General features: G+C 36.6%; 3 protein-coding genes across 8 annotated transcripts; all 3 read left to right on the top strand.

Moving 5' to 3' along the window:
* The first annotated feature begins 3818 nt into the window (after positions 1 to 3818).
* Positions 3819 to 8560, top strand: LOC110758604 (growth-regulating factor 4-like). The gene is made up of 4 exons (XM_021960507.2): positions 3819 to 4312; positions 5153 to 5507; positions 7739 to 8142; positions 8223 to 8560. The coding sequence occupies exons 1-4, from the start codon at positions 4096 to 4098 to the stop codon at positions 8228 to 8230; spliced, it is 984 nt and encodes a 327-aa protein (XP_021816199.2). The 5' UTR covers positions 3819 to 4095; the 3' UTR covers positions 8231 to 8560.
* A 314-nt stretch (positions 8561 to 8874) lies between these two features.
* GTG1 (GPCR-type G protein 1) lies at positions 8875 to 14413 on the top strand. 2 transcript variants are annotated; one of them, XM_088248336.1, is made up of 11 exons: positions 8875 to 9359; positions 9503 to 9603; positions 9715 to 10073; positions 10403 to 10481; positions 10795 to 10883; positions 11179 to 11271; positions 12015 to 12041; positions 12158 to 12244; positions 12682 to 12753; positions 13335 to 13465; positions 13653 to 14131. In XM_088248336.1, exons 1-11 carry the CDS (start codon positions 9145 to 9147, stop codon positions 13681 to 13683), a joined length of 1284 nt encoding a protein of 427 aa, XP_088104462.1. In that variant the 5' UTR covers positions 8875 to 9144; the 3' UTR covers positions 13684 to 14131. The 2 variants fall into 2 exon arrangements, with proteins under 2 accessions (XP_088104462.1, XP_021816200.1); XM_021960508.2 differs by lacking the exon at positions 13653 to 14131 and adding an exon at positions 14167 to 14413 and having other exon boundaries at positions 8879 to 9359.
* Positions 14414 to 15513: 1100 nt separating this feature from the next.
* LOC110758603 (RING/FYVE/PHD zinc finger superfamily protein) lies at positions 15514 to 24782 on the top strand. 5 transcript variants are annotated; one of them, XM_021960502.2, is made up of 13 exons: positions 15514 to 15947; positions 16295 to 16372; positions 17210 to 17836; positions 17946 to 18248; positions 18815 to 18900; positions 19009 to 19103; positions 19210 to 19503; positions 19653 to 20162; positions 20316 to 21090; positions 21211 to 21441; positions 21549 to 21673; positions 21981 to 22345; positions 23248 to 24782. In XM_021960502.2, the coding sequence occupies exons 1-13, from the start codon at positions 15876 to 15878 to the stop codon at positions 24331 to 24333; spliced, it is 4647 nt and encodes a 1548-aa protein (XP_021816194.1). In that variant the 5' UTR covers positions 15514 to 15875; the 3' UTR covers positions 24334 to 24782. The 5 variants fall into 5 exon arrangements, with proteins under 5 accessions (XP_021816194.1, XP_021816197.1, XP_021816193.1 ...); XM_021960505.2 differs by having other exon boundaries at positions 15515 to 15947; positions 16305 to 16372; positions 19204 to 19503; XM_021960501.2 differs by having other exon boundaries at positions 15515 to 15947; positions 19204 to 19503.
* The last annotated feature ends 682 nt before the right edge of the window (positions 24783 to 25464 follow it).

The raw sequence follows: 25464 nt of genomic DNA, 5'->3' as shown, positions 1-25464 counted from the left end.
CTTATTTTATTAAATTATTATCATGTTGATGATTGGTTATATGAGAATATAGTTTGTAGACATATTTATCTATTTCTTGCTGGGGTTATCTCCCATGTTATAGGGTTTTGGAATTTTTCTTTGTAATCTAAAAATGCCACGTACTAGAAAATACATTTCTGGATATACAGAACGACTTAGAAAAAGAAAAATCGAGGAATTGACTCAATCTCAAAGAGGAGCTCTAAAAAAAATTGACTTTTAGTTATAAATTTTTTTTAATGACTTTTAGTTATAAAAAAATTCTTTATGACATTAAGTTATGGCAAATTTTTATTTATAGCATTTTTGTATTAGATTATGTGAGGCCCCAATTTAAGTTTTGCACAGGGCCCTCAAAATCTCAGGGACGACCATGCTCCCAGATGATTAGGTCATCTCAAACTACTGCCTAAAGGCTTCGCGACTTCTCTTTAATCTATGCAATTCTAAGCACCATAACATCTCGTATAATTTGCTCTCAAACACTCGATTGACTTAAGCATAAGAGGAATTTTGATCAACATCACACCAAGATTCCCCATTAGCCTTCCTTTTTGTATGTTTTGGATGACGACTTGGTTGGTCACGTTAACTAAGTTTAGACAAATTGTCAAACATCAACTTCCATAAGTCATTTTGCTATTGAGAGCAAATTTAGGCATCAACAAAAACATATATGAAAAGAACGTTGACTGGTAAAGAAGAGTAGCAACTGACATGAGGAGGGTGGAGGAGATTATGAGGTATAAATACACAAACTATATATAGAGATAGGGATGAGAAGAAACAAAATTCATAAATATTGATTTTTAAGGAATAGGGAAAGGAATGAAGGGAATGGTGACGAGAGAGGAGGTGTTGAGTGTGTAAATAATTGTACAAAATAGTTGGTTGTTTAAATCGTTTAATTTACTTGTCGTTTTTACTAACAGAATTCATATGCTAATGATAGAGAGATGATATTTTTTTTGTTAAACATAGAGAGATTATATTTGAATATATTATAACATGGCAAGTGATGCATGATACAACCATCTAATAAAATAATTTGTTTACAAGTTAACATGAGATGTCACTTATTACATAAATGAAGCCTGGTACAGTTTTCTAGATAGCAATGAATTATCGTTTTTAAGGGCCCGTTTGGTATCCTACTCAAAAAAATAAACTCAAAAATAATATTTATTTTTTTAACATGAGTTTTTAAATATTGATTTTAAAATCTAAAAACTTGTTTGGTATTGAAATCCAAACTATTTTTAAGATATAAAAAAATTGAAATTAAAATTAGAAAATCAAAAACCCTATATTCCAAAATTGAGAGTAACAAAAGAAAAGGAGAGAGCGAGATGTGGAGAAAGGGAGGAGAGACGAGAGAGAGACGAGATAGAGGGCATGGAGAGAGAGAGAGGAGAGATGAGAGAGAGCATGGAGGAAGGGAGGAGAGAGAGACGAGAGACGAGAGATGGTGGAGAGAGAGATATATGTATAGTGTGGATGTAGGAGGAGAGAGAATAAAAAAAATTGTAAAACCTCACTTTTTTTAGTTTTTAAAAAAATGAGTCTTTTTTAGTTGTTTTAGGGTTGAGTTTTTGAGATAATAGTTTTTACCAAATGTGAATTATGGGTTTTGGACTCAAAAATTGAATCCAAATAGGATACTAAACGGGTCCTAAATTTATAGTGAACAGAAGGATTGAAGTCAGAATTAAACCACCTCATGTCTTGCTATATTTTATAATCACTCTACTAAACTATTGAACTTTGTTTTTTTGGATAAACTACTGAACTTTGTAATGGGACCAAGCCCCTTCAAATACATTCTGCCAAACACATACATAATATAGGAAAACTTGGTCACCATAAAAAGAAAAAAAAAACATAGGAAAAATTCAATGTGGTGTACATAAGTTACACTCGCTCAAAATTGATTGGAATGAGGAACTATAGTGTAGTACAGTAGTATAATTACATGGTATAATTTGTTCATGTGATCATTGATACGATTTTTACCATCCATGCAAATCAGGTTAAGATCACAAAAAATACTTGCAAGAATACAAGGCTATTATAGTATAGATGCTCATGCAAGATCGTTTTCCTCAAGGACTATTTAGTAATTAATGTAAAAACAATCTCTAAGTAATTACTTGAAATTAAGGGCTGAGAATGATGATTCTGAAATGGTCTAAAAACTACGAATGTTGATTAAAAACAAATATGATCAAAGAAAAGAGTTTTATAATCCAATTTATAAAAGCACATGGGGTTCACCATCACCTAGCAATCCTATGAATTTTTACCAATTACTTATGATTTGCACATGCCACTTTGAAGGTTAGGTTTTCCTAATTTATATTCTACTTGGAACCTCCAACATAGAACGTATATCAAACATGCAACCCGTCCGGACGTTCAGATCAAATATGAACATGAAAGACTCATTATGTTTTGTGAAAACCCTTTGAAAAACTATACAACCCTTAAGACGTGGTGTTCATCTTAAGTGAAATTACAATTACTAATCACAAGAAGCCAACGTCAATTTCAGGGAACCTTCCGACCAAAATTGAATCCAATTACTTTTCTAAAAATCCTAATGGTGATTAGGCATTAAGACAATTAGATAGTTTAAAACAGTGATTAACAATTCAAAGTATGCATGCAATCAATCATAAGCAATTAAATAAAAATTACATATTCATGCTAAGGTTCAAGGCTTCACTCTAGCAAAAGGAAATTAGTTACACATATTCATAACTGAAATCATAGAAAAAGAATGAAAACACCTTAAAGTCGCAAAACTCCAAAACCCTAGCAATTGCTCTCCACAATGTCGCGTTCAAAAACCAAAAAGAAGTCCCCAAAAATTGCTGTGAAAAAGAACTTAAATACCTCCTAAAACCCAGCTGCCCAATCCCCACAAGGAAATTAGGTTAAAATAAAATAATGCTAGGATATAAAGTCCAAATTGGATTAGGAGAATCAGCCCACAATCTGTCCAGACACGTTTTGGCCTCAAATCTCCTCCAAATCTGGCCCAAGATAGCTTGTTTTAAAGATAAAAACGTTCTGAACACTTCTTCAGTAGGCCATGAACCCATATGAGGTCATCTTGGGCTCCAAAAACGCAATAAAAGTCCAAAACGTCACTATTCCAGCACTGTTCACTGCTCATTTATTTTATTGCCAGAAAATAGCCGATTGGTAAAAAAAATCTGAAATTTTGATACAATCAAGCTAAGAGACTCACGAACGTCCTTCAACTGGAATTACTCCAAAATTCGTCCATTTGATTATATTTTGCTCTAGAGGAAGTCGAAAGTCTTATATTGGAAATATAATTCAAAGTATTAAAATTCTTCCAAAATATTAACCAAAATATACTAAAAATGAGATTAAATATATAATATAAAATATACCTATTAGTCATAACTACAGGGTATATTATCAACTATATCATCAACTTATATTATTACACGTTTACAAACTATACCAACCATACTCTAATAACATTCTACAATTTCTCGACTGGAACAGCATTCGGGAACACATTTCTCGCACTAGCACTCGCACATAGACACAACTTTTCGGCAACTAGACAAACCTGCCAACTTGAGACTTAAGAGGGAGACAGAGTTGAGAGTTGAGAGTTGAGAGTTGAGTTGGGACACCACCACCACCATATCCACCTTTTAAACTTGTAATGAAGCTTTAGACTTTACTTAATAATAACTAAACTTACCCCAATAATAATAAAAAATAACAATAAGGAAACTTAATATTAATAAGCCTCCCTCCCTCCCCCAATAAAATGAGACCAAAGCTTAGTCCTTGGGGTTGTTCCTTCCACAGAGTCACAGTCACAGACGCTGCCCCCTTTCTCAACACAAACGCACAGAACAGAAGACAGCGAGAGTGAGTAACCCAACATCAACATGCTCGAGTCGAAACTGAGGCTGATCTAGTGTGTCCCATGTTTTTCTCTGTCGTCCTCGTCGTCGGTAATGTTTGAGCTCCTCCTGCCTGGGTCCTGGAGCTGGAGGTGAATAGTTGTTGGTTGGGGGGGTGAAGATGAATACTTGTGCTACTGGAGGTGGAGGTGGAGGTGGGGCTGCTGGGATGACGGGGATGAGGTCACCTTTCACAGCGTCTCAGTGGCAAGAGCTGGAGCATCAGGCTCTGATCTTCAAGTATATGATGGCAGGCATGCCGGTGCCTCCTGATCTCGTGCTTCCTATTCAGAAGAGTTTTGAGTCCATTTCTCAAAGATTCTTCCACCATCCTACCAGTAAGCCTAGCTCTCTCTCTCTCTCTCTCTCTCTCTCTCTCTCTCTCTCTCTCTCTCTCTCTCTCATATTTTTAATTTATTGATTATTTTTGTACTCTTCAGATTAAACGATTTGATCTGAAGAAAATATGTTTTCTTTTCTTCCTCGGTTTTTCTTTTTGGCTTTTCCAGTTCTTCAAATAAGAAACCATGGATATATATGTTTATACTTTTTTGTTTAAATTTATTTTGAGAAGCACCTCTTTCTTTTCTTCTTTTGGGGGGATTGTAAATGCCCATTATGAAGTTGTGTAATACTTGTTAAATGCGTTTTAAAACTTTTTGTACTACTGTTTTTCTCTATGGTTCAATCAACCAGGGATCTTATATTTCTTTTCACTCCAAATGAATAGACAGGGAATCGCCTGGCCCTTTGGGCTCTGAAATTATTTGACTTTGCCATGCGGTTAGGATTTGTGACTTATGCCTGGATGTGTTCAATTTAATTTCAGGAGTCACCTTTTGATATTTAATGGAATTTCCGTGCTTCTTTACTGTACACGTTTTCTTACACTAGTTTTTCAAGTTCATCCCTTATTTATTTACCACCAAAAAAAAAAAAAAAAAATTCCTGCATTGGAACAAACACTTCTTGTTGTTCCTCTGGTTTTGAAATTTCTAAATTCGCAACTTTCCTTTTTGGCTAATTCCATATTACATATTCATTGTTTTCTATGACATATATATATTCCTTCTGTCTTTATTGCTGATAATACATCATAAGACAGTCAATACGTGGTTTTGCTGATGATGAAGTAGAAGTAAACATATCACTTATTAGATTCTGGATAAATTTTGCAGTGGGTTATTGTTCCTTCTACGGGAAGAAGGTGGACCCCGAACCGGGACGCTGTAGAAGGACTGACGGAAAGAAGTGGAGGTGCTCCAAGGATGCATACCCGGACTCCAAGTACTGTGAGCGCCACATGCACCGTGGCCGCAACCGTTCAAGAAAGCCTGTGGAATCACAAACCATGACACAGTCATCGTCCACTGTGACATCATTGACTGTCACTGCGAGCAGCAGTGGAACTGGGAGCTTCCAGAACCTTCCACTGAATGCCTTTGGTAACACCCAAGGAACTAGTTCCGGAACCAATCAGTCTCATTATCAGATAGACTCCATTCCTTTTGGAATCCCAAACAAAGATTATAGGTATTTCATTCTCTGCAATTCACTTTTACTTTAGTTCATTGTTAAAAAAATGCTAGTGAAGAAAGTAAACAAAATGTTTGAATGCTTGCGAAATGGAAGTTTTACAACTGGCTAGTCCAACTAAAGTTTATCAGGTTGAAACTTGATTAAATGGAAACATGAAGAGAAAGAAAATGAAGATATGATAATGGTCTTTCTGTATGTTTTATTTTCGGCATTGAGACAGAGTATTATGTGATGCAAATTATTGGATGCATACACATGATTTTAGTCTTGCAGATAGATACTTTTCAATTTCTGTCAGATCCAGGGTTCTGGGCCCAGATGTGCTTAGAATAGTTGCTTAATTTTGTTATGTCTTCACTGAAAGTCTAGGCCTTTTTGCAGTCTTCTTTCTGGCTGGATCAGTTTTCATTTTGTTTTCTCTGCTAAATTTTCTGCAGAAGTCTAATAAGTGAAAAACTATATACTATCCTAAGTTTCTGCTGAACAGAAAGATAGGAATGGTAGGCCTACCGGTTCTCCAATTTCTATATTTTTTTGGGTGATAGGTTGCCAGAAATCTGTTTAAGGAATGCATGTATCAGTTTCTGAATATTTTTGGTCTTAAAAGAGTAGTTGTAAAGAGTTAAATTTTTTTATTTTTTTATTTAATCATTTGAGCATCACCTACAGCACATCAGATCAGACTCTCATATATGTAGATGGCCTTATACTTTATTATTGTTTCTAATTATGTTAGCTGCTATTTGGTATATCTTATATTGGTGCCTAAGCCGAGTATCTTAAATTTTTTATGGAAAGCTTATTGTTATATCTAGCATTTGCGGGATTGTGGTATGGTGGAATTGATATGGAAAGACTGCTGACATCTATATTGAATGTCTAGCAAAAACTTTGTGAATTCCTGTCAACGCTCAGGCCCAGAAGTCTGATGTCTTTCCAGTGAGGGCCTTTTGACAGCCATCCTTTGCAATTGCTTCTATAGTTTGCATTCTCTCTTAATTCCTGGACGAAATCAGACAGCATTTAAATTGTGCTGAGTTAGTGGCATCTTATTCACCATGCACGGTAGCTATTGACAAGGAATTTTGCAGAAATTTTTTGGTCAAAAGATTTTATGTATTTATTCTCAACAGTGGCAAAGGAATTGATCCCCTGCATCTTTTGATGAAAGGATTGAGTGGAGTTCATGTTACTTACCTTAATATATTGATATAAACCATATAGAATATATAAATATTGTTAGAATTCATTTATCTTGTTTTTTCTCCTGCTTTATATTTGCCTTCTTGCTTGTGTACATTTGGGTATATACATATTATGCATGAATATCAGGTACATAATATGCCGTTTGCATCCTGCGGCATCTATGCCTATAGCTGTGCAAGAATTGACCTTTTATTTGTTTCCATTGATCATATGAAACTATTTCATGAATTCATGGGCTTTCTCTTACGCTGTCACTCCTCTCTTAATTTTAAAAATGTTTAGATTATTTCTTGTACCTGATATTCTGTTGTCCTTGCCCCTTTTTTTTTTTTTGCTGGTTGCACTTGCTTGTTTCCTGTGCGCTTTAGATGCCTTAAGATCTTCTGTAACTCCTGTAGTACTTGTCTGTCAATTTCCATTTTTTCTGATGCAATAACGGAGTTGGGACTTGCACCGTGATGTAGAGGATGGGTTTATTAGGTTTAGGAAATGAGATTAGAAAGATGGTATTCTAACAATTCAGGGGAAAAACTAATTAAGTTTTTTTTCCTAAAGAAAATGTAAAAACTACACTTAGTGGCCGTGCATCTTTGTGTTTACGTGATCAATATAGTATTTTTGGTGGAAGGTTTTTTTTTCCTGCACATAAGCTGGCAACACCACCGTGAATCAGTTTGAACTGTACAAGCAACTGTAAGGACATGTTGGATATCTTAAAATGATGCGTACAATATCATTTGCATTTGAATGCAGTGGTTTGGTGCTGTAACATGGGGAGATGATAAAGTTGCTGAAGGTGTGTAGAGATGTGATCATATGAGAACAAGCTGAGTTTTTTAAGGAACAAATTTTTGAACAGTTATTCATTCAGTGATATATCAAAAGTAGTTGAGATTCCTTTTCATTTAGATATGAGATATCCATAGAGCTGTAAACACATCATTCACTGTTATTTACTATGACAAAAGATGTGAACACCTCATCTAACAGCAAATGAATCACCCTTCACTATACTACAGGTATCTTCAAGGACTTAAACCCGAGATTGGTGAGCATAGTTTCTTGTCTGATGCTTCAGGAAGCAACAGGGGTCTCCAGATGGACTCACCACTAGACAGCACATGGCCTCTGATGCCATCCAGAGTTGGCTCATTTCCCGCATCAAAATCGGGTGATGGCTCCATTTTGCATCATGATTATCCACAGCATTCATTTTTCAATAATGCATTCCCCTTAGAATCTGTGAAACAGGAAGGTCAATCTCTCCGACCTTTCTTTGACGAGTGGCCTAAAGGCAGGGATTCCTGGTCTGGTCTTGAGGATGAGAGATCCAACCAGACCTCATTCTCTACCACCCAGCTCTCAATATCAATTCCAATGACTTCATCTGACTTCTCTGCAACAAGTCCTCGATCCCCACGTGGTGAGTTTCAACGTAGGGAGGGTTTCGTGTGAATTAATTGATGATTCTAAATACTGTGGTTAAATTGTAATGTTTTGCAGATAGTTGAGAGAAGAGAATCATGCTTTGGGAAGTCCAGGCTTGGGAAAGTCGTATGATATGCTTCAGAGAGTGCTTGAAGAGTCACTCTTGTTTGTGAAAGCTTTGGTGGTTACCTATATTTGTTTAAAAGTACATTTGCAGACTAAAGTTTTAGGTCTGAATAAATCAAACAACATGATTCACAAGTATGTATGTAGGATAAGGATATCCTGAACATGAAAGAGCAACATTTGTCGGTCTTGGCTTTGATTTGTTGATGTATATGCAATGAACTGTCGTAATTTTATCAACTCATAGCCTCGTGGAATAATGAGAATTGATAGACCGGTGATTTGAATGGAGGTCTCTTCCTCCCTTCCTCCCTTCCTCCCATAACTTGTATGCATTGCATGCCTGGAACTTGACTTGAGGTCTCATCTGTTTAGTTGATAGATTGAACTTGCAAATTGGTACCCGTCATTATTAAAAAAACTACATAAAATTGAAGAAATCAAAGAAAGGTGTAAATTCATAACGTCGTGAAGTTAGTGGCTGAGATAATTTCGGTTTCCAGTTCTTCCTCCAAAAAGTAGTTTTTATTTTACCCTTGTAATTCGAACAACAATTTTTTATATTTAAAGGTAAGTATTTAGAAATTGGCAGGCTTAATTTTTTGGTCAAAACAAAGTCCCTTCTCTCACAGGCCAAGAAGTTTAGAAAAATCTACTTCCTTCAGCAGCACTCCTCACCCTCAGTCTAAAAAGAAAAAGAGAAACGAGAAGAAGTGAAATCGATCGCAGTTGCCAGTAACGTCGTGAAGTATTGGTGTGTGAATCAAAAAGTTAGAAAGTTGAGCCACCCCATTGCAAATAGGATAGTCAGGATCTGGTTCCATAAAGTCGGTCAAAACAAAAACAAAAAAAAGTCGCAGAAGATATATAGATGGGTTGGGGTTGGGCAATCTACGAGGGAGTGGTGGCGTTGGGATCGCTGGGGCTGCTGGGATGGGCGGGGCTGTGGTTCTTGAACCGAAGGCTCTACAAAGAGTACGAAGAGAAGAGGGTCTTAGTTCAGATCATATTCAGCGTGGTCTTCGCCTTCTCTTGTAATCTGCTGCAGCTGGTCCTCTTCGAGATCATCCCCTTTCTCTCCCAAAGGTATGCTAAATCCCTAATTGCTAGCCTATGCTTGCCATTGCCATCCGAATGGGATTATAATAATAATAATAATTCATAATTATATACGGTTCGGTGCCATTTCATAATTGCATTTGCTTTCTGCAACAAATTGTATTTTGCAGGGCACGATGGCTCAACTGGAAGCTCGATTTGTTTTGTCTCATACTATTACTGGTTTTCATGTTGCCTTATTATCATTGTTTCTTAATGCTCTGCAACAATGGTACGTGCCTACGTCTAAGTCTGGCACTATGTTATTTTAACGAGAAAGAGACAATGAATGCTCATCTGTTTCTTCTTTTCCAACTTCAAACTCCTCCTCTATTCATCTCAGGGTTCCGGAAGGAACGCGCTGCTCTTGGATCCGTCTTGTTCTTGCTCGCCTTCCTTTATGCTTTCTGGCGCATGGGCATTCACTTCCCTATGCCTTCCCCCGATAAAGGCTTCTTCACCATGCCTCAATTGGTCAGTCGGATTGGGGTCATTGGCGTTACTGTCATGGCTGTCTTGTCTGGTTTTGGAGCTGTCAATTTGCCCTACAGTTACTTATCTCTCTTTATCAGAGAGATCGAGGAAGCAGAGATCAAGTCCTTGGAAAGACAGCTAATGCAATCCATCGAGACTTGTATTGCTAAGAAAAAGAAGATCATTCTTTCTCAAATGGAGATGGAACGGATTCAAGGATCAGAAGAGGTCCCTTTAGCAATCCTATAATTTATCTTTCCTGTCTTAAAATTTGGAACTCATCATCTGTTTGACGTGATTGACACTTGTTAAACATCTATTTGACATAGTCTACACTTGTTCAATTTTGTCTCAAGTATAAATACATGTGGATCTTGATTTGTATATTCCAACTATTTCTTGCATCAACATGGACACTCTATGATAATCGTTTTCTGTTGTTCGAAATGATTTTACTTGGAAATTGTATTTATGTTAGCATATGTATAAGATTTTAGTTACTAGCAGTGTTATAAACCCAATCTGGACTTGCCCCTAATTAAATTTACATGTTGCAGAAATTAAAGGCTAGATCTTTCTTTAAAAGAATTGTTGGCACTGTTGTGCGATCTGTGCAAGAGGATCAAAAGGAGCAAGGTTGGTGTTGTTTGATGTTTTTCCTTGGGATAAAATCCTATATTTTTCCTTCTAAAAGATTGTTTTTGGTCTTTTATCGATGATTTTTTAATTTTTACTTTTCTTAACTACTTCTCTTGCCATATTACTTGCATGCATCGAGAACTATTAAATATGTTGACTTATTGAGCTTTCCAGACTATCAACATTGTGCCTTTACTTTGTAAAGATTTCGTCGTTGTCTTATTTCACTTATTTCCCTCCTATGTTCTCTCCCTCCCTCCCTCCCTCCCTCCCTCCCTCCCTCCCCTCCATTCTCTTTTGGGTTACAAAGATATTAAAAACATGGAAGCAGAAGTGCAAGCATTAGAAGAGCTTTCAAAGCAGCTATTCCTGGAAATTTATGAGCTTCGTCAAGCAAAGGTTCAGTTCCAATTATGTATTATTGATTATACTATTTAATTTCAAATGTCTCCTTTCTAGAACTACTGCTCTATGCGAGTACTGAACCATGCATCTGTTCTTTTATGTACTGGGTGGAAAATTTGTGCAGGCTATAAAAAAAACAATTCCATGGGCCATTAAAGAGTATAGTGGATGATAGAAATGATCAAGTTGACTAAAGTTAGAACATCATAATGCTTACCTATATTTAATGCCCAAACCTGTTCTGTGCCTGATTGGTGGCATATAAACTTAAATTGTTATTACTTTACAGGAAGCTGCTGCTTATTCTCGAACCTGGAAGGGTCATATGCAGAATCTACTTGGTTATGCATGTTCAATCTACTGTGTATATAAAATGATTAAGGTATGGGTTGCATTTTTTTGCTCAAGGAGGTGGTACGAATTAAAGTCAGTTTAGATACAAGTACACATGTCAAATTTAAAATTAATTTTCTCTTCTTTGAGTAAAACAAGGTTTGGACATTACATTAGCATATACTCTGGACAGCTCTCAAACACATCAGAACCTTTTGCTGGTCAATTTTTATATTATATGCTTATTGGTTCCATTTTGCTGGAAAGTTTATTCTTTAATGATTATGAGATCTTATCATATATTTGAATCTTGAGTCTTGCGTCAAATACTAAAGATATTTGAATCTTAAATCTTGAATTTTATGTCATAAAAATTATATCATCATACACACACAACATATGAGGACTTGATGCCTCTTAATGAGTGAATCCCTGATATAATTAAACTATCTAGTGTAGGCCTACATGCAATCTAAGACCTGTTAGGTTACTCCGAATTTCGGTATACAAAAGTACTCTAAAATTCGCACCAGAATTTGTGGTGTTTCTCTCTCCAATGTAAGAGTTTCCCACTTAAATTTTATTTTTCTCACTTATTAGAATTTTTACATCCCATTTGTAAGAAAAATATGGGGAGTCATCTGTGGGATACAAAAGAAAATTCTGTCTGCAGAAAGGGTTTGTATTACCTTTTTTTTTTTTAAGCAAGCGATGTCCTTCATTTTTTTTCCTTCCTAGTTTTGGATTTTGATTTTTGAAAAGTGCCTGATTCCTTTTAATTGCTCTCTGCAGTCTTTGCAAAGTGTTGTTTTCAAAGAGGTATTGCTTTCATCTCTCACTTCTTACTTTTGACGCTTGCTTATATGTATGTTTCTGCTTTCTGGCTATTAATTTCCAATTTTGTATTGGATAAATAATAAAAAGTTCTCTAACAGGCTGGCTCTGTGGATCCTGTTACAATGACAATTAGCATATTCTTGCAGTTCTTTGACATTGGTATCAATGCAGCATTGTTGTCACAGGTTAGCCAGCTTAACATTTACACCTATATTGGTTGACCCTTTGGTTTTATACCTGAAGCTGCATGCCTGTGGTCTTTCCCCCCCCCCTCAAAGGACAAACTTGCAGTTATTTAATGTATTACCTTTTGCAATAATTTAGACAGCCACCTCGATCTTATTCCTGTTTTGGATGAAGCGCAACAATTTAGTGGATTACGAGCAATGGGTGGCAGTCCTGTGATTTTAGTAGCACAAAATATATGCAAATTCACAGTCATTAAAACAATTAGACTCCTGACTTTGGCCTTATTTCCAATATGTGCTAGTTTCTGAATTCCATTTATTCTAGTACGGATTTGGAAATATGCAATTGAATCTTATGATATATACTTATAATGCTTGATTGGTTAGACTATTGAACACGTTGTTGACACTTCTTTTGTTCTCATTGTTGACAGTATATTTCACTCTTGTTCATTGGAATGTTGATTGTTATATCAGTTCGTGGATTCTTGACAAATTTAATGAAGGTAATCCTTCTTATGCCTGCCTTTTCATTTATTTCTTATTTAAGTTGGAGAACCACAATGCACTGATTTGCTTTCTTCAGACTGATTACCAAAATGCGGTGTCCAGTCTTTTTAGAAAAAGAAAAAAAAAGAGTTCTGAATGCTTGCTTTTTAACTTTTGACTGAGTTGCAGACAAACCGGCAAGGCTAAATAGCTGAAAGTTAAAACACAGTTGTTTTGGATCTGGAGTTTATAACCAGATACTTCCTTCTTTTTAGGTTGTACATGCTAGTGCTGCAATTACATGAATAAAAAATAAATTGATCTTAACCAGGTCTTAATCCCATTTTAAGTCGTTTTCTGGGAATACGCTGGTTGTTCTCTTACTACCAGTCTTTGGATTATTAAGTGGCATAGTATTTTGATATGACCTTTTTATATACATGCCTGGTGCAATGACATCAATGACGTCAATGCCTTCAATCATTTTCATTTTTTGTTATCTTTGTTAACGAGAAACTGGTGGAAGGACAAATGGATCATCTTTTTTCATTGTTTTCTGATATCCTATGGCTTGGCTTTCTGTCTTTGCTGTGCACAGTTCTTTTTTGCAGTATCAAGAGTTGGGAGTGGATCTTCTAGCAATGTTGTACTATTTCTGTCTGAAATTATGGGAATGTACTTCCTGTCCTCTATTCTTTTGATAAGAAAAAGCTTGGCAACTGAGTACAGGTATGCTGATAATTGATGTTTGTCAACATTTATTTTTGTTTTTGGTTTTTCTTTCCTTGATGTTGAATGGTCTGGACTCTGGTTATGTTTATGAATTTTGGTCAGTTGTATTGAGCTTAAGTGCTAATTATTTTCACTCTAGTGTGCATACCGCACCTCAAATTTCCTAATTATTGTATTTTGTTAGGGCGAAAACATGCTTCAAAACTTTGAAATGAATTTGATGCACATTTACATGAAAACCAGAAGTTGCCTCTATTCTCAGTTTCAGAACAAAAACATTGTCCTCTTCTTATACTTCATAAGTATGGAGGGCTTGGGGAAAAATAGTAACCGACCAAAATACTTTGGCTTACAAGATGCATCCAGGTATTGACAACAGTAATGGTGCGAGGAATATTTCTTGTTGTAATTGTAAACTACATTTACAGTATGTTGGAATTAATACCTTATTATTTAATAAATTGAAATTTTGAATTCACAAATTAAGAGAAAACTATACTAATATAAAAAAAGTATATTACACTTGATTATTGACTGAAATTGTTACTTTAGCCATGTTTTGTCTGTCTAGAAGTGCAGATTTCCAAATGATGGTCGTCAAACTTTGTTAGGTCTTGTGTCATATAAACTTGATTGCGTGTTGAACGAGTTTTGGATAGAGATAGAGTATTGTTGCCTGAGCTTTTATCTCCTGGCAGGATGATCATAACAGATGTATTGGGTGGAGATATTCAATTTGACTTCTATCACCGGTGGTTTGATGCAATCTTTGTGGCCAGTGCTTTTCTTTCTCTGCTTTTGCTTTCTGCACATTATACCTCTCGGCAGGCTGACAAACACCCGATTGATTAATGTAGTTTAATGCCAACTATGTAATGTAACTAACAACTTAACCTTTTCATAAAAATTCCAAAAAGAAGGCGATTTGAATGATTTGATTCATAATGCATTTTTTAGGTTTTATTATGAAATTGCGGGTGGTTTTACTTAACTATGAAGTAATTTGCGTGGTAGGTACCCATATTATTTATTTATTTTGTAGCATGCCACTTGTTAGGCATATCATCTTCGCTTGTCCGCATGGGAAGATAATACGATTTGAACCACAAGGAAAGATGAATGCAATTCAAAATCCATCCAAGCCTTAGCCTTCGTGATTATTATTATTAGAGATAATAATAATAGAGAGAATTTTTTATGGGTGAAACTAATGACCCAAAAAGGATGGTTGACTTCGTAATAATGGAGATAATACCTCTATTTACACGTTTTCTGAAAATATAAAATTTCTACGAAGAAGATCCGCGACATATGTCTTTTTACGCATATCATATTTCTTTGCCCTTACAATTCAACTAATTTTTTTTCTCTATGATCTATGTCAAATTAGATCCTTGTCAAATTTAATCTATTAATTTGACCAATTTTATAATTTAGACTTGATTCCAAATCAAATTCAACTACAAGATTAAATTTTTTCAAAATTAAAATGATATAGTTCGTAGTATAAAATAAGTTAGATTAGTGTGGAAGAAGTGTAACTTTATAAAATAAACCAAAAACCTTTTTCTTTTGGGTTTGGCCATATATGGTACCAAAATAAAACGTCATGTTTTGTTTTTAGAGGAACTTGATGTTAAATTTGTAGTTGTCAAATTTGAAAAAAAAAAAGAAAAAAATTAATGCTACACTTACTACATTTTTATCCTATATTTTTATACCACATAAAGTATGTCACATATTATATGCCACATCAATTAAATCAACGAAATATATTTCAATTAAGAAAATTAAAAAAATAAATATAAAAATAAATATAAAAAAAAAGAAAATTATTAAATAATTTTTATTGATGTGAATGTCCACTTCAATTACCACATAAAGTGATATAAGAATATGGTATAATATGGTAAGAGTAATATTATTCGTCAAACTAAAATAAAAAATCAGACAGGCCGTAATATGGTAGACCCGCAATTTTTTTTTCCGGACCCCCAATTTTTTTAGGCCCGCATTTAAATTCGAAATATACGAAACTTTACTCATTTACTCATTTTCCGTAGAAAATAAAATTCCTGGCGAGATTTAAGCTGCTTAATATGTAGATGGATTCCATTGCAGGATTTTTTCCCAGATCACAGAGAGAGATAGAAAGAAAGTAGAGAGAGAAAGCGAGATATATATTTTATATACAAATAAACACAAAAGATTTTATTTAATCAGATTCTGTGTGGTGTAATAGAGTAGATGGTCATGTGGTTGTTGTCTGAGAACTTGATTTTGGATACCATTTGCTGGGAAGTTAGGGTTTTTAATCGAATTGAATTCAACCGTGAGGGATTCCTGCAATTGGAATAGCGGAGTTTGGGTTTGGATTAGATTAGGGTTGGGACTGGTTGTCATCTTGATGATGTCCTGCAGGAAGGAACGGGCAGTCGATGAGCTTTACAACGCCACGCGGATTGTTATGAAACCAGAGGCACGTAATTGTTAGCCGACTTGGTTCTTTTAACCCCTTCTCTTTTGAGAGAATTTGATTTTTTTCAGTATGATCAGATTACTCGCTGAATTGATTGCCAAACGGTTGTATTATTCATGATAGTGTTGATTTCATGGTTAGGGTTTTCGGGCCTATATTTTGTCAAGTTTCATTCTGGGTTTGATTGCATCACTTTGTACGTATATATACATATTAAATTTGTTAGCTTGATATGAGTCTCTTTGCCTCTAAATGGATTTAGTTTTCAGCCATTAATGTTAGTCCAGAGTATTCCATAATTGGCTACCGGAGATTGGAATTAATGTAATTTTGGTGTCCCTTTTTAGATCACACCAGTCTTGAGAGGGAGTCATCGTATGCAAGGGCCTGCTGATGAGACTGATCATGATATTAAGAAGAATATGGTGAGAAAACAGGGTAATTTGCCTTCTTTCTTTTTCTTTTTATTAATTTTCAGCTGTCTTTTCCTGTATCATGCAGTAGTGCGTATTTCAAAGGAAGAAAAAAAAAGAGAAATAGACAATTAGGCTTTTGGGAGTTTATTGTTTTTTTGTTGACTATGAGGAACAACGTTAGAGTTATAAGAATTTCACTAGACATTTCTGAATAACTAGGAGTGTGGCTGTAATGGATGATTGAATCCAGGTTCTAGGAACAGTGCCGGAATTAGTTTGTGCTGCAAACCATATGCATTTCTTGCTAATAACTTCATTGGACACTTCTCGCTGACTAGGAGTGTGGCTGTAATGGTTGATTGAATCCATTCTTGGAACAGTGCAGGAATTTCTTTTACACATTAATCTAAGAGTAATTTTTATTTGTGAGAATGTTGACAGGCCAGTGGAGAGGATTGTCACATGCAGCTTCCTGCAGTTGTAGTTACTTGTTATCCTTCTTTGTTTGGTAGTGGAGGATGTTATTCAGGTGCATTTGGAGGACATTGGTAATAATGAGCATTAAAAACTCAAAATAAAAGAACGACCATGAGAACATTATTTTTCATATTGAAATCTGGTTTAGTGTGTTATTTTCTTTTATCTATACTCCCTTAAACTGCGAGTGACTTTTGGTGTTGCCTTTATCTCATTGACCTGATTTTTACATTTTCCATGCTTAAATATGGTCGCTGTTGAAAACTCAGGAGTTGTCTGTACATCTTTCATGAGTTTTTTTCTTTTTCAATTCTCCATTGTTAATTTTTGTATTGTATCCGTTCCTAATTGATTTATTGTATTTATTAGGTGTCATCTCAATCTATAAAAGAATTTGGTAAGCATTCTATGAGTCGGAAAGTTCATATGAGAGGCGAGTCTGGGGCTTGTAACCTGTGCTCTGCTCCCTGTTCATCTTGTGTGCATTTTAATAGAGCTCTTATGGGGTCAAAGGCTGATGAATTTTCTGATGAAACCTGTCGTGTTAATGCGGCTAGTCAATATTCTATCAATGTGGGCGATACTACAGCTTCTTTTAAGAGCAAGGCATGTGACAGTTTACAACATACCACCAGTGAGACTAGTAACCTACTTAGTGTTAATTCAAGTCATGATTCTTTGTCTGAAAATGCTGAAAGCAAAGCACCCATAAGGTCTTCTGATACATCTGATGCTGTAGAAGGTTTTGAGTTGCTTACAAATACGTTTGAGGATTCTAAAGTTGTTGAAGTCAATGATGATAACATTTCATGTATAAGTAGAGTCAATGATGCAAATTTAGCAGTCAATCACCATAACAGAAATGTAGAACGGAAGAATTTGTCTTGTAGTTTTGCTTCAGTTGGTAGTGTAGATCCAGAAGAAGTTGAAAAGGCACACAAGTCAGTCTTGTCAGAGATGGTAAAAGCTGCAGATGCCGGTGATAGCGCACCAAAGGTGCAAAGTCATGCTCCCACTCACAAATTGGTGCATCATGTTCCTTTAACTTTTTATTTTTATTTTTTTTAATAACTGATTTAGAGAGGATGCGTCTTCTCATATGCAGGGAAAACTGCCAGAATGCTCTGGGAATATGGATTCATCATTAATAAAAGAGTCACCATCTGATATTGTCGCTCGCCAGAAATTTGATTCTAATACAGGTTTGGGGGCCTCTACCAAAATCTGTCCAAAGACAGAAGTTGAGACCAATGGTAATGGCCAAGACCTAAATGATGAAGCTTTGAAATGTTTGGATCATGGCGAACAAGATGTGAAGTCTAATGAGTTGGTCGCAGTAGCTGACAAGCAGCCCTTGCAATCTGCTTCTGGAGATGACAGTGATGAATCGGACATTGTAGAGCATGATGTGAGTCCCCCCCCCCCCCAAAGTAAAATTTGTATGTATGACTTCTCTGCAGAAAATTCTTGTTATCTGTGTTCTTTGGACTTTTTTTGGTGCTTCCCCTAAGAGCCTCTATATATGTTTTCGGATAAAATGATATTTTCTTGCTAGTTGTTAGTTCTGAAGTTTTGTTAATATAAGCCTCTTGATTTATGGTTCACAGAACTGTGGTCCCATGAATTGTCTGTTGTCGTTAGCACTCAATTGATTGATCAAGCCTTATGTTGATTAACATGTTTTCAGAAAATATTGGGCAATCAGGTATTTGCAGCTTTTTTCAGTGTGATTAGGAACACATCCGTCTTTGTTTGTTAAGAATTTGTCAAATGTTTGCTATTTAGTTAGATACTGATGCCTTCACATTTTCATTTGAAGGATGATATGCTTGATGTATTCAGTTGAGGCCTGTAGTGGCTTCTTTTTACTTTAGGTTCTGGAGGATCTATATTTTAGTAGAAGAAACTTTAGCCTCTTATTTCTTTAGCTGAAGAACTAAACATTTTCCTTTTTTTTTTGGGGTTCATAAACAGGTAAAAGTATGCGATATTTGTGGGGATGCAGGTCGCGAAGATATGCTTGCCATGTGTAGTAGGTGCAGCGATGGTGCAGAACACATGTAATAGTCTTTCGCTGTACTTTCTGCTGTCAGGTTTTGATGGTGATATTTTATGTTGATCCCATGCCTGTGATCAAAATTTGTTAACATTATTATTGCTAAAAGCAGCTATTGCATGCGAAAGATGCTTCGGAGAGTTCCTAAAGGTCAATGGCTGTGTGAGGAATGCAAGTTTGCTGAGGAAGCTGACAACCAGAAGCAAGGTAAAGGAAATTGAGTTATATTAGTTTTCTGAAAACAGATGCTAACATGCTGTGATTTGTGAAATGCACTGATTTTTTTTTTGACATTTGAATTATTAAGGTTCAGATATGGAGGGAAAAAGAATGGACAAAGCCATTTTGAGTACACAATTCTCTAATAAGAGACTAGCAGAAAATATAGAAGTAGCTCCTGCTGCGAAAAGGCAGGCTCTTGAAATTCGTGGGGGATCACCAAGGCCATCCAGCCCTAAGAGAATGGGTGCTCTATCACGTGAGTCTTCGTTCAAGAGCATAGATAAGGATAGATTGAGGTCAACTTATCAGAGCTCACAGTCCATTAATGATATATCAGAAGCTGCACGCTCTCCTTCTAGTGGTATACGGCTTCAAACAACCAAGGGTGAGTAGTTATTGCTGCATGGTACATGCTCCATCTCTATCCTTCTCTTTTTATTGTACGGTAGTTCTTATGCTTTGTGATGTCTAGGTGGGGTTTCTTATTTTTCATATGATATTAAAAAATAACAGTTCATCGTATTCTGTTTGCAGGTACATTGTTAAAGTCAAATTCGTTCAACACCTTAACTTCCAAACCAAGAGTTAAGACTGTAGATGATGTTCCTCAAAAGCAAAAGGGATCTAAAGAACATTCTTCCCTTGATATGAAGGAGAGGGTGGCCAGAATGATGGGCAAATCTGTGTCATTCAAATGTGCGAACTCAGGGCGTTCAAATGTGCCTGAATCAAAAGTTAAAATGCTTTCATCTAAATTTAGCCATGTTCAAGATCTAAAAGGATTGAAACAAGCAAAAGAGCGGAGCACAATTGAAAGAAAAAATTTGTCCAAACTAGACCGCTCCCTTGCTAGTTTTCCCGCAGCTAGTCCTATTGTTTCAACACCTAAGATTGACCCAGCATCTCGTGGTGAAACTAGTTTGCTTTCATCTGTGAGCAACAATCGAGAGTCAAAGGTCGTATTACCTGATGGAAAATTAAGTACTATAGCAAAATCTATTGGTAATCTGACTCGTAAAGGTGTTGAGCCTCAAAATGCTTCAGGTAGCTTTCGTGCCTTCTTGATGGTGGAACTTGTGTTTTTCTAGCTTGTGGTTGTGTCCTATGTTTCTTTCTATAATTTGTTTGCTGTTGGTACATGTTGAAAGTAGTTGGTGTTACTAATTTAAGGTATGACCAATGTGTTTGCTGTTGCAGTTGGAGGTTCATCTACGAATGGAATATGTAATTCTGCTTCTGAACAAAAGTCAAACCAAGTTAGCTCTAAGGATGAACCCTTATCCAGCTATTCTGGGATTGTTGAGAAACCATGCTCTAATGTTGACGAAACATTAGAAGATGTGTTCCCGCAATCAGTGGAAATGACAAGTCAGGCTGATAAAACCAGGGAGAGCTCTGCTCGCTGTAGGCCTACTGTTACAGCTAGTCCAAAATGTAAAGACATAGGTTATACTGCGGAATCTTGCAGAGTTGGCATTTCACAGGCTTCTGGTACTGATGCTTCTACTCCAATAAGTTCTAGGGAGGATATGCCGAGAGGTAATAGGTTGAAAGATGCAATTCACGCAGCTTTGCTTAGAAAGCCTGAAATATACAGAAAAAAGAGAGTATTCGATCCATCTGACGAGTTGTCCACATCAAACATGGACTTAAGTTATGAAGTAGCTTCTCAAGAGCAATCATTGATTTCAAATAAGTTGAATAATATCACATGTAGTGAAGGATCACATGATGGACAAACAGTTCTTGGGACTTCTACTTCTGACTCTTACAAGAATACAACTGTCAATAATTTAAAGCAGCATACAGTGCAGCCCATTGATTCTGTGTTTCCTTCCAAAGTGACAGACTCTGTTTCTGTTGTTCCTTCTCTTGGAAAGTCTACAGTGAAAGATTTGCATAGTCATGCTTCAGTGGCGATGTATGTTCTTGCAAAGACAACAGCCATACCAGAATATGAATACATCTGGCAGTAGGGTCTCGTGGTTTCTATTTGTTATCAGTCTTGTCTGCTTCATACTCTGCATTTTTTTTTCTGTATGTTTCATCTTGACAATTTCTTACGAGATAGGCTTCTCTTATTTTCATGCAGGGGGAGTTTCGAAGTGCAGAGAGGTGGAAATTATTTGGATTTATGTGGCGGAGTTCAAGCTCATTTGTCAACTTGTGCATCGCCAAAGGTTCTTGAAGTGGTGAACAAATTTCAGTTCAAAGTTCCTCTGAGTGAAGTACCTCGCTTGAGTGTATGGCCATCACACTTCCATCAAAGTGGTGCTAAAGAAGATAACATTGCACTTTACTTCTTTGCCAAAGATCTTGAGAGGTAATGATACTTGTTTTTTCATTTTATATTTTGAAGGATTTTTCCTTTGTGCAGAACATATTTTTCTTTATTGCTTAGTATGCAATCTTTTTCAATTTTCAATGCAGTTACGAAAGAGACTACAGGATCCTGTTGGATGCTATGATCAAGAATGATCTAGCCCTCAAAGGGAATTTCGATGGTGTTGAACTTCTGATATTCCCATCAAATCAGCTTCCTGAGAGATCACAACGTAAGGAATTCTGAAGTTTCATTATATGGGGTTAGGTGTTTTATCCAGTGATAATATGCTTGATATGGTTCTGTTTTGTGCAAGTTGGCTCATACTGCTTAATGCATAAACAAGTGCCAATGCTGATATTGTGAGCCTGTACTTACGAAGCATGTATAAAATTGGGTTAATGTTGTATGAGGGTGCCTTCTTTAAAATCATTGGCGGCTGTGCTCATCTTGCTGATGGTGTTGGTTATTTCTGTAATTGATCTTTGTGTGCTAACTTTTTGTGCCATCTGCTGAAATTTGTTATCTGTTATTGGCAGGTTGGAATATGCTGTTTTTCCTATGGGGTGTTTTCAGGACAACGAGGGTGCATCGTAAGGAGACATGTGTTCCCAGCTTGAGCAACTCATTGGATAAATACGGAACTTTGTCAGAGAATCTATGCATGCCTAAGCATATAGATGAATTTTCTGCTTCTGACAAATGTCATGATGTAGCGTCTGCAGCCAATTCCCTTCTTCATATGGGTCCCACAGTTAGCAAGGATCATGTGAGCAAAGATACTTATCCTGAGGAGGTACGTTCAGGTTCAAAAGTGAACTTGGTGGTACAGGATAGTAGGCTTGACTCCAACACTACAAACAATGCAGGCTTGTCTGAAGGAGTTCCATGCACCACTCCCCTGGTAATTGTTATTTTTTTCAGAATGTATATGGCTTGATAAGGTGCTTCATGGTGCTTCTTGTTGTTCCTTGATGTTTCTATTCAGTTCATTTGGGGTAAAATTATATTGTGGCTTGGCTGACATGTTTCTACAATACTCTCACATTCAAATAATAGTTCTCTCTCTCTCTCTCTCTGTGTCCTCTGCTGACATGTTTGCACCATGGTTATTTATTTTTAATTTCTGAACTAGACATCTTGATGTTCTTGAACCATATGGTTTGCAGCACTTATTCTCTTTCCATATGTCTTATACTCTTTTACATATCTTAATATGTGACATACCCGTGTGGCTGACAATTTTGACCTGTGTTGCTCCCCTGTTCGAGATTGTTTTTACATTATGATTTTCAATATATACTGTTGTGGCTTGCATTTCTTTTCTTTTTGTGTATCATGAGTGGAATATGTTGCTACTTGAATTTTTATCTAATGTTACAATAGTGGTCAGAACCTGAAAAATTATTGTCTAGTCAAAAGATCCTTATTTGCTTAGCACCTGCACTTTGGCCCAGATGGCATTACTGATGTCACAAAACTTGACTCCTCAATGATCATGCATTGGACTAGAATGTTTATTGAAGTCCATGCTATATATTGAATCGCTGAATGACATGTCCTATGATGTATTGTGCTCTACTAATGAACTGTGTTGTAGAAGGACAACATATTAGGAAGGTGTGATATTTGAAGCTTGGCCCTCGTCTTGTGGTTCAATTTACTTTCCTAGTAAATTTTTTTGTTTTATTTCTGAAATATAGGTACCTGATGTTTATATATTTTGGGGTCAGTTTTGTTTTGACATTGAGGTTCTATATATTACTAAAGGGTTATTATCTGTTTCAATGCTCTCTCATTCTGCAGCAGCAGGAAATTTGCCTTCGAGGGAGCAGACTCGGCACAGAAATTAAATCTTCTATTCCAATAACTGGGTCAAATAGCTCCAACAAAGGTGAGAAGAGGCAAGTGCATTGGGTCACTTCTGGTGATAGAGAAGGTGCTGAGTCTTTGAAGATTTGTCCTATTTCCAATCAAGAGGTAGCCATTGCTGGGAGTGTTGGCGAGGAGACAATTCCAGATAGAAAGAAAAGGGTTGGTCTTGCAGGAGGTGTTGAGGAGGTGATTCTGGACGGAGTAAACATAGAGAGAGTTGAATGCAAACAAGATAAGGAATTGAAGAGAGATTACGGATATAAGGAAATAGGAGCAGCTTTGGTGAGAGACTTGCCAGCAAGAGTCAACTCTTTTCAGTCCAGTAAAAGAAAACATCCTCATATAGCTCTTTCAGAGACAGCAGCTTCTGCAGCCACGAATCAAGAAATGTCATGGAATGAGGTGAATAGTACACAGATAGATGGTGAGGGTGATAGTAAGAAGCCAAAAATTGGTTCAAGTGGATTGTATGGTTGTAGAACATCTAGAGGTACAAATGCTGTTGATGATGGTTTTGTCTCGCATAATGATATGGGTCCTTGTTCTTTGGTCGAGAAGAGATGCGTTGAAGCCTGTGAGGAGAAAGTTATTCCAGAGGACTTGGGAACTACTGAGAGATACTTTTTTCCTGTGGATTCACGGCATGTTCAGCATTTTCACACGGTTGACAACTCTGTGCCTTGGAAAGGTTCCTCATCAGGAGATGAGGATAAGTCTCGTGATGGGTTCCCAAGTCTCGAGCTTGCTCTAGGGGCAGAAACAAAACCGCAAAATAAGGGAATCCTGCCCTTCTTTGTTGGATTAGCGGACGAGAAAAATAACCAGGATAAGCCGTTAGATGCTTTGGGGGATGAGAAAGATGATGATGCGTCTGCCTCCCTTTCCCTTTCCCTTTCATTCCCATTCCCGGACAAGGAACAGCCTGTGAAACCTGTTTCAAAATCGGAACAGCTTCTGCCTGAAAGGCATCATGTGAATACATCACTGCTTCTCTTTGGGCGCCTTCCAGACAAATAAAGCGAGAAGATGAATTGTTGCATTGTGTACATTATATTTCGTCAACTGCATGTGGCAATCATGTCTGATGATCTTGCCTGGGTGCCATACGAGACCCCCCATTTCCTCTTGTTCATCTCTCATATAGGATTTATTGATAATTTTCTTTGTGCATTGTTTAGCCCTTTGGTTTTTGAGTGCGTTATTATTACGGCCGTTTGTATATAAAGAGAATATATATAAGCCACCATAATTTGGAGATGTCATTAGGAATTTGCAGACAACGTGTTGCCCAAGTCCTCAAGTTTTGAATGGTTAGCTGCTGTTATCATATGGTATTGACAGGTAATGCTCAAACTTTTGGAATGTGAGAGATGATGTGGTATATAATGTGGTACATAAGTGTGGTTTTTCCGTCATTACTCTTCTTTTGATTATGACATTATATGAAAGAAAAGTCACTTTTGGTCCTTGTAGTTTATCACTTTTACTAGCATTTCAGTTTAATCTTGTGCCCCTCCCCAACCACCCCACAACAATCCAGCAACCCCTCCACAACCACTTGATCCCATCCCTTCCCCTCTGACCCAACCTCCTCCTAACTCAACCCGCTCCCCACCCTATAGCCACAACCCAACCACCCCCACAACCACCTTATCCCCTCCCTTCTCCCCCTTCCCGCCCAACAGTATGCTTTCCTCCCTCCACAATCACTTTTCCCTCACTTTTATCAAACTCCAAACCTAATTCCATGCATTGCCCAAAACCAAACCTTATGAACCCAAATTTCCAAAAACAAAAGTCAGAGTAAAAGTCACACAATTGTTTATTCAAGATTGAAAGTAAAGGAGTTTGAGACGTGGAAGCATAAGAAAAGTTATATGGGGGCTATTGGGGTGGTTGGGGAAGTGGTTGGGGAGGCGTTGCAAGATTGGACCGAAATGCTCCTTTTAATTTGACAGAAATTGGGGATTGTCTTTAAATAGCTTGGAATTCAAACTGCATGGACAAAATTGATCAAATTGAAAGTACACAGACCTTAGTGATAAAAGTCTAATAAGGAAAAACTACACTTTAATCCATGGAGGTTTAGTGTTAGTATCGAAATGGGCCACACGGTTTCAATTAAATCAATTTCATACCCGACATTTC

Source organism: Prunus avium, chromosome 2, assembly GCF_965620075.1.
Source record: "Prunus avium chromosome 2, drPruAviu1.hap1.1, whole genome shotgun sequence".
Lineage (NCBI taxonomy): Eukaryota > Viridiplantae > Streptophyta > Magnoliopsida > Rosales > Rosaceae > Prunus > Prunus avium.
This window is presented reverse-complemented; position numbering and strand designations above follow the sequence as displayed.